Source organism: Corvus brachyrhynchos, unplaced genomic scaffold, assembly GCF_000691975.1.
Source record: "Corvus brachyrhynchos isolate BGI_N302 unplaced genomic scaffold, ASM69197v1 scaffold331, whole genome shotgun sequence".
In the NCBI taxonomy this organism is placed as follows: Eukaryota; Metazoa; Chordata; class Aves; order Passeriformes; family Corvidae; genus Corvus; species Corvus brachyrhynchos.
The window spans coordinates 4,802,765-4,812,474 of record NW_008237229.1 but is presented as its reverse complement, the minus strand read 5'-3'; the positions used below and the strand labels follow the sequence as shown (position 1 = coordinate 4,812,474).

At 36.1% G+C, this 9,710-nt stretch overlaps 1 protein-coding gene across 3 annotated transcripts in view; it reads right to left on the bottom strand.

The window, feature by feature from the left end:
- Positions 1-9,710, bottom strand: part of CCDC102B (coiled-coil domain containing 102B) — a 157,420-nt gene that overhangs the window by 106,150 nt on the left and 41,560 nt on the right. For 2 of the 3 annotated variants that reach the window (XM_017729489.1, XM_017729488.1), the window contains one exon: positions 1,918-2,097. The exons of the other annotated variant lie outside the window; for it this stretch is intronic. In XM_017729489.1, the coding sequence (XP_017584978.1) occupies positions 1,918-2,097 (180 nt within the window). Of the gene's footprint in view, positions 1-1,917; positions 2,098-9,710 lie in introns of those variants that run through there. 3 annotated transcript variants of the gene reach the window in all.

The following is a 9,710-nucleotide window of genomic DNA, read 5'->3' as shown; positions in this document are numbered from 1 at the left end:
GGAAATTGCTCCCATTGAGGTCTTGCTGTCTCCCTCTGAGGCTGGGGCAGGCAGAGGCAATATCCTTGCCTGTAGATGGGATCAAGAAGTTCTGTCTTAAAGCTGAAAGAAGGGGCCAACAAGAACCTTGTGAAATTATGCAGTGATGAAGTCCTCCACCTGGGAAGGAAGACTCCCATTCAGTGACAGAGGGGTGATGGTTTTTCCAAAGCAGCTGTTGCTTAGAGCCTGGCTGCTAGGCAATCAGTCTGCTGGTTGTGTTGACTGCTTTTGCATCACTTCTTTTTTTTCCCCTTCTTTTCCTTTCTCCCCCTTCCCAGTTATTAATCTGTCTTTATCTCAATCCACATGTTTGTTTCTCAATTTTGCGCCTCCAATTCTGTCCCCCAACCCACTGCTGGGGAGTGAATGAGGCTGAGTGGGAGCTTAACTATCAGCTGGGATCAAGTCATCACAAACACTGACCAGAGTAGGTCATGCAGTCCTGGATGTTTTTGAGACCTCACTGAACAAAACCTTGAACAACTCTGTCTAACTTCGGAGCTGATCTTGCTTTGAGCAGGAAATAGGACTGAAGGTCTCATGAGGTCCATTCCAGTCTGACTTGTCCTGTGGTTCCATGTTTTGCAGTTATTGTAAGCCAAATATACGGGTGTGTTACTAATGGAGAAAGCTGATACTAACAGAATTGATCACAGATATCTAATAATCTGTGCAACTAACTGCTTTTTAAAAGAAAACCAAACAAATAAACAAACCAGCATAGACATATAAGCAAAGGAGATTTGAAATATAGCAACATGCCTAAGCAGATGAGCATCTTTCTGGCCATATCTCCAACCTCAAATTACTTGCATTACAAATAAATAAAGAAAATACTGATGTGACATGGTATGATGTGATATGGATATGTTATCATAAAATAAATACTAGTAAAGTTAAAACCCAGTGTTTGTTATATAAGATATGTTAGAAAGGTAGGCTTATATGCATGAGCTTTCATTTGCTACTAGTCATGATGGAAACACAGGAAATCTTTTGATTACATTTAAAAGCAGACATCAAATACAAAACCTCTCTCTCAGTCTTTCCCAAGAGAAATTACCTATTGTACCTAAACTCTAAATGTAGTTACACAGAATGCCATTATTCAACAGCAAATGTACATAGATTAGATTAAATTATTTGTAATTTAGGCAAATAGAAAAAAAAGTTGCTGTTTCTCACTACCTAACTCACAGCATCAGATATGTACATTTAGTGATTGGTTGGTGGGTTTGGGGTTTTTTTTGCTTTCTCTTCTTTGAGCTTTCTCAAGCTCAAATGAAAGTGGGAGCCTTCTGGATTACTACTTAGTTATTGGCATAGAAAACCATAAAATAAAGGAAATATGCTCAGTTAAGAATCTCTGAATAAATTATTACATAATTTTTAGCAGCACAATAAGGTTTAAAAGTGAACAGATCTTTAGAGAAACAAAAAATAAGAAACAGGCTCTTCCTTCCATTCTCCCTCCTGAGAAGAGAGTCAATGTTCAACAAAACAGAGAAATGATTTGTCTCACAGGTTTTTTTGCTTCGACCTTCATCAGGACTCTGTAGCTAGCAAAGCTCTTCTGTCCCTCCCAGTCATCACTTTTGCTTCCTAGTCTTGTTATGCTTGTCATTTCTCCCTGCTCCTTTTAAAAACGAACAGATTTATTTTTATGTTTCTGTACCCTACAGAAATTCTAAGCCACTGGGGTCCAATTGTTCAGGTCTAGGATGCAGCAAGGGCTGCTCTGTCTTGTATAATTCTTTGTTTTAGTGACACATTTTGACATTAGGAAATAGTAATTTGGGGTGTGAATGCTCCCCAGATAATCCAATTAAGTAATACACAAAGCTTATTTCTAATCATTGGCTTACTCTGTGCATTTTAATGATTAAAACTCAATTTAGTTACTGATCCTTTATTTTTTTTCATCTCCAGAAATTCCTGAATTTCTTTTACCTGCATTTTCAGTTTTCTTGTTTCTTCTTCCAAACTTTGTTTTTCTGCTTCTAGTCGCTCCCTCTTTCCCCATTCAGTGGAATTCTTGCACTGCATTCTTTCCAGCTGGGAGGTTCAGGGTAGGAGGAAGAATAACCAAAAAAGGAAAAAAAACCAAAGAGGACTAGAATACTCTGATTAAAACCCCCTGTTTTCCACTGAGTGAGGCTAATGGCTTCACCTCAGAGTAAGGTGGGCACCTTAGAAATCAGTCCAAGGTGTATGTTTTCCATGTTTCATAAAGTTAAATATTCGAATTCGAAAAGAAAATAACCAAGACAGTAAATTTTTCATCAAATGTACCTTTAAAAAAGTAAAGCATAGGTAATTTTTTTATACAGTAACAGGTGACAAATTCTTATTATTTTCCTGCTATTTATGGAAAAAAAATATTAAAAAATAATAAAATGTTTTAAATAAGATTGAGACTGATTTTGGATTGACAATGTCAATGTTCACTTTTTATTCTCCAAAAGATGAAAAGTGGCATGTTTTTACTCTGTTTACAATTTAGAAGTATTGTAATGAATATTCGTTAAACTCAAGAAGTTCTAAAGTATGCCTTCAGTACTACATACTGCTATCCTCATAACCAGAGGAAAGATTTTTAAGTGTTCATGCTAATCTTTTTCTTGTGGTCACAATTAATAGTCTTAAGGGAAATATTATCTTTTATGGCCACTGCTGTAACCTTACTTTAGGACAACTTTATGAATTCATTCATCAAATCCACATATAGGGAGAATTAAATACATCAACAAAAAGACACATTTCTAAGTCATATAAAGTAATTATCTGAGAACTGATTTATTCTTCAGAGACAACTACATAGAGGTTTTTGTTAAGGCTGTATTAAATACTTCTCAGACTTCAAAAGAAAAAATAGCAAAGTGAATTTATGTTTATAGCACAAATCAGGTACTTAACAGGTACTAATGGATATTTATCAGAAAATTGTTATTGACAATACTTACTATTAACAAGTTATTATTAACTGGTTCTTAACAGATTAAAAGAGATTTACATAGATTAAAGACTGTGAAAATAAAAGGTTCCAGTTCTTTTAATTGCAATGAAAAAAGGAATTGCTAATATATTTTTAAAAAGGTCAAAATTTAAGAACCTTTTACAATTTTCAGTTCTGTGAGAACTAAAATCAATGGGTTGATAAAAATAGAGACTGACAACACTGTGAGACACTTCTTCATTGAAGAAATAGGATATCTGTGCCAACAAGCTTTAGAAAGAGACATAGAGGTGTACTTTTTCAGTTTTATTGGTTACTTTTATTCTAAAATCAATTTCTGGAAAATAACGAAAAGGTACTGAATGTGGGGAGAAAAGAATGAGTTTTTACAGCATAAGAGAAACATAATTCTGACCCTGTGAATAGTAACAATGTGGTTATCTAGCTAAATCAAATTGCAAACTCATCTGTTCCCACCTTATTTCTGAGTAAATAAAAACAATTAGAAACCAAATAAAGAGGCTCATTCAGATTTCCAGTGGGCAGTAAAAGTGATTGTTCCACTGCACTCTGTACTGGTGTGGCCTCACCTCAAGCACTGTCTACAGTTTTGGGCACAGGTCATCAAACCATTAGAGTGGGTCCAGAGTGATAGACTACAAGTTGCTAACTCCAACACACAAGTAAATGCTTGATGCTCACATGTTCCTAATGAGGTCTTAAAAGTCTACCCACTGAATTTCTGTACAATAGTTGGAAATTAAGGAATCACATACCCCTATTTAGCAGCAAATATTGTTTCTTCCCCACCAAAATTATGCAAAATGTTTGATTACTGTCTACTGGACTACAATCACATAAAATATGGTTACCCCATACCTTTTCCTAAATAAATATGCAGGCATATTTAGTATTGCAAGTATCCATGAAAGTTCTGGAACATGAGTAAACCAGTCTTCTTGCAAAGCATCTGCCAAAATACACAGGTGAAATTCTAAGCCTGAAAGTTTACTTTTTCACAGTGTTGACACTAATCAATACAAATTCATTTTTGTCAGCCATCAAATAGAGAGAAATCACAAAACCATACAAGGTTGAATTCAAGTCAAGAAATTAGGCAGAAGATGACTATCACACAAAGATCTGATGTCAAGGATAAATTTATTTACCTCTGTCTGTAAAATTTCAATTCATTGCACCCAAGATGTCTACAAGCTCCAATTGGGATAAATTTACATATTTAACTGTCCTGATTTCAGCTGGGATAAGAGTTCATTTTCTTCCTAAGATATGGTACAGTGCTATGTTTTGGATTTAGTATGAGAATAATGTTGATAACAGGGAAGTTTTCGTTGTTGCTTACTCTAAGTCAAGGCTTTTTCAGCTCCTTGTACTGCCCTGCCACCAAGGAGGCTTGGGCTGCACAAGAAGCTGGGAGTGGACAGATGACCCAAAGCAGGAATATTCCATTCTATATGATGCTCTTGTGTGGAACTCCAGATTCTGATTTATAAAGGCAAGTGAAAGCTTAAGAAACAATTTGGAACACATGAAAAAATATTGAGATCTTTAATTTTCCCTTAAAATGTGAATATTTTCTCTCCGTAAAATGTCAGAGCAGACTTGCACTGAATTTTACTTTTTAATAGGAAGACCACAATAATGGTGGAAGCATAGAATGAGGTCAAGGTAGTGTCAATGAAGTGGATAATTGCAAAGGTGAATGGTGGAAATGAAGTACAGTGTACTGACCTTTTGAAACTGGATAATTACATCTTAGAGCTAACCTACACCATTTTATAACCAACATGAAAGGCAGAACCCTGAAAAAAACAGACACAGAAAAAGGACTCCACCTTGTACAGTTCATTAACAGGAAAATCTTAATGCTCTTCTTCAGTTTAAGGCAATATAACAGTGGTTGAGGCTCCAAAAGTTTTATTGAAGCAAGATTTTTCTCTGTCCCCTTAGTCAAGAAAAGATAGAGTAGGATGGAGGACAACAATTAAGGTGTAATGAATGCAAAAAGAAAGATGATGAGAAAATAACATCGCAGTCAACAGGATTTCAGACAGAAAACAGAAGAAATTCCACACACCCTTCAGGTTTATTTTTAGTGCAAAGATTTGTTAGCTTCCTATAAAGCTTGGAAAAGGTAGGAAAGTGTACTTAGAGAATTATGATCTTCAGCTTTTTAAAAGAAACATTTAAACTGAGCTGGACAGAAGACAAGCATTATGTTAAAAAAACCTGTAGTTTTGATCAGATCTGACTTGACAATGATATCAGAAATAAAAAAATACCAATCCAACCAGAAATTCTCCCTGTAAAATTTTTCTTCTACAAAACTGGCATTTTCTTTACCAAAAGCATGATTACCTACACATTCTCAAATCTGAGAAAGATTATCTACGCATCTCAAATAAAAGCTGATTTGACTGAAAATAAAAGAGTTTGTTTTATTTATTTATTTAAATTTCCAATCTGAACCTTACATAAACACAGCAAATCATTAGCTTCTAATGCTATCTGTCTTTATACTAGGTATCTAGAGGCAAGCTGAATAAGGCCTACAGACTTGTGACCCAGAGAGACAAGAATTCCTGTTTGAACTAGTGACCTCTGGCAGCCTCACTCAAGTACAAATGTAAAACATCTGCTTCAGTTTGTGCTGAACAAAAATGAAAATTTAAAATCAATATGGTTTTTTTGTCCTTAAAATGACGATGCAGGGCTTTTTTTTCATGTTCCAAAGCAAGATAAATGAACACGTATTTTCAAGATTCTTGATATCCTCACTGTATTGTGCATGGAGGTAATTTCCATTCATCTATGCTACAAATTGTTCTACAAAATTTAAGCAAGAGGTATATTAAACTGAATAGTTGATAAGCTAGAGGTTGGTTATGAATTAAGGACCATGGCACCCTCCTAATAAAGAAAGCCGATTGAAGTAACCATAAATCTTCATAGAGTCACAAGTGAATTTGATTCTTACAGATTTTTTTCCCACAGTTACTCAGAAAACTCAGCACGAGAAGCAAATTTTCCTTTTCTGTAACTCAGACAGGAATACTATCTCTTAAAAAATGTCATATCCAACAGCCTTTTCAAAGCCAGAGCCAAGAACTCAACAGCTGTGCAGTGTTACCAACCATCTTCCAAATTATTGCACGTTGATGAGAAATGCAAGGACAGAATCTTCCCTTTCACAGTGGGAATTTTATTTATGAGATGTTATCAGCCTCTAAAATATGGAATGTGCTTCAGCTGCTAGAAGGAATGGCAAACATTCACTTTGCTTAAATATGACACCTAGGTATATTGGATCAAGTGAATTGAAAACCAAGCTCTGCCTGAGGAGCAAGCAAACATCAAGCAAAAGCATCAGTTTTCTTCATTGAATTCATTGTGAAACATCTTTACAATTCATAACATAGTTTTACCGGGTCTGAAGATATTTTATCAACGGTCTGAAAGCAATGGTATCAAACGCTTAAAGATAGTCTATCAGCAAAACTGGGCCTATTTTGTTTGGGTATAGGGGAAGGAGTCTGGTTTTTTTTGGTTTTTTAAAAATTATTTTCTATTTTTTTATTTGTTTTGAAATTTCTACTGCTAGAAGTCTGTAAGAACTTGATGAAAACTGTCAAAGCTCCTAAGGGCTGAAAGAAAACTCATCAGCTTCCCCACTTCCAAGACCAGGACTGATGTACACAGGTGTGATGTTTGCTGGCAAGCAAAATTATTACTTAGCATGTGTGACACTAGGCAGTTTTGCAATGATTATTTACAGTACATCTGACATTTTCTATAATTCTTTTCTTTTTTCATCTAAAAGGTGCAATCAAAGACTACCAGCATCCATAGCACTCCTTCCAAAGGAAAGGGAAGACAAATGTTGGCTACCTTTTTATTTGACAAGTGCTTCAATACAGGAAAAAAATTTACTCTTTTTTTTTCTTATTGTGAGCAAGTCTGCCAAGAACACCATTTAGTCCATCTGCAACTATACTGAAAGCATGATAAATGTTATTGTGCCTGGCAATATCTTGAGACACCAAGCCTTGCAACAAATTGAACTTTTTAATGAATGCTTATATTCATAACAATGCCTAGGACCAGCATATTTGTAATCAAATATTTCTTCCTTCTGATTCTACTCAAATGCTTGAGTCTGCTGCAAGCAGATATCATTGCACTATGCTGACATTAAATGGAAAGTTGCTGATTTACCAGTAGGTTTTTTCCTCTCCCCTTGTCTGCACACAGAGAAAACTCTTTTGTGCTTATGACTAATTTAACAGAAGTGATTTATGCAGGAATATAAGTTGTCCATAGATACATAAAAAGCTTTAAGCATGAAACTTTACAACAATCAGAAATAATATATGCAGAGAGGCATAAATACGTTCAAAAATAGGAACATAGTGAGATGGAGAAAATGATCTTTGATCTTACAGATCTTTCTTGCCATGTTGAATCTGGCACCGCTTTTATCAGTTTCTTGTAATTTCAATTTCATATGGACTATGTATTACGTTAAAATTAACACCTTCTGTTCAGGAGAATCTAGTATTCATTCAAGGGAAACACATTTTCTATCAATGACTACCATAGAAAATTACCCACAATTCTACTTTCCTGTCCAAAATTCTACTTCCACCAATTATTTGTAAATAATTAAATAGTTCAGAGGAACTACCTTTACCTATCTAAACATTTGAGATCAGTAAAGAGGAGACCAATACATCATAGACTCATTTCTACTTTAAAATTATGAAGGGCTTTTGTATTTGATCTCATTTTAAAAAAGAGATATTTACATTTTTCAAGTGTAAAAATTAAGCACGATGACTAAACAAATACTGGAAGTTTCTTGTAGTATCACAGAATGGATAAGGTTGGAAGGGACCACAGTGGGCCATCTGGGCCAACATCCCTGCTCCAGCAGGGTATGTTAGCTTTCTTCATTGTAATCACAATTCATAACAAGATTGAGACTAGAGGAATGTCCAAACTGTCAGTGTCTCCCAGATTGTACAGTGCTGCTTATTTAGTCAACATTTTCATGCATCAAAAACAATTCCAAAAATTACAGGGGAAAGAAGTTTGAACTAGAAAGGATGGCTATAATGAAGATATAAAAACACATGCTATAAATAAAATATCTGATAGCCATAAGATGTAAGGACAATTTTGTCAAGTAGACATTCTTGTAGGTTTGCCAGAAAAGCATGAATGTTTGAATGAATATTTGAAAACAAATAAGAGCATGATTATTTTTTCTGATACATTTTGTGCTGTTCTACTGAGATATAAGCCAAATGTTAAACCATTTCTAGGCTATCTTGGAAACTAAGGGACTTTCACCCATGGTTTAAAGCAAACAAATATAAAAATGATATATCCTTTTTATAGCCAGGTGATATATCAAACATATCCATGTCCTGATCAGTCAAGTCACTAATGCACATGAAAGATGAACCATGTACTTTATTATCTTCCAGAACCAAATTCAACAATCTGTAGTTCAAAATGCAAACCTCCTGCATACCAGTCCATACAAATACATGTAATTTTTGTTATGAGTGAAGTGTGTTTCAGCTGAGAGAAGCACAGAAAAAAATGATTCCTTCATTTTCCACAGGGAAATGTACATTTGATAATTATGAGCACTAATGCATCTTCTACATGCAAATTTAATTAGTGAAAACAGTAAAAATAATAACAACTAAACATCAACATCTTCACCTACCTTTCAAATGAAAACAGAGTATCAGCCTCATCTCAGTGTTTATTCTTAATGCATCTATGTCTCATATTCGCTAATATAAATATGTCAATATTTTACCACCATTTCTGATTGGGGTGCCCTCATATTGTCTAAAAGGTAGCACACCATATATTTGCATACCTCAAAATAAATCATTTGGGTAAGAACCATTCCTCAGTTTAGTCATTAATATTGATATTGACTGAATTTCTAAGTAGCCTAGATTAAATCCATGAGAGTACATTCGCCAGGTTGAAGGTACTCTGGTTTAAGTCTCTTCCTGACTATCCGGGTGTCAGAGACTGAAATATTATAGTTTATGACTTAAACATTTTCTTGAAGGACTTTTAAAACTGTGTAAAAAAGCTGCAGAGAAGACTACCACAACCTGGATGGGGCCCTGACTAAGGCCTTACACTGCTCACTGATGAAGATAAGATAAAGTAACAACTCAGGGCTGGGGACATGCACAAAGCACAAGCTTAACACCTCCAAGATGAGGACCACAGCCCCAGGGCTATCAGCTGCCAGGCTCACACAGACCCACCCCCGGCACCAAAGGGTGGAGGGAAGAGAGGCTCTGGGTATCTTGGAAATGCCTCTGGTCAGAGGTGCAGTGACCGCCCATCCTCCACTGTGCAGAGGAGCCCAGCTGAGGGGTCCTCACTGGGGGGGTGTAGAAGCTTATCCACAGCAGGAGGGGGTGACATGGCCCATCACAGGGGCCCCCCCCAAGGGGTCCCCCGACCCTGTACCAGAGCACCAGAGATGATGCAACAGACCCTCAGTGTTGCAAGGGACAGTGTCAAGCGAGCCCCTGCAAGAGAGGCACGTGGGCATTCCCACCTGGCCCAAAGTGTGTATTAATCCACGGGATTCTGTACTATTCGGTGTGTGGCAGCGTGTGGCAGCATGTAGTGGCCTGGCCACGGTGGG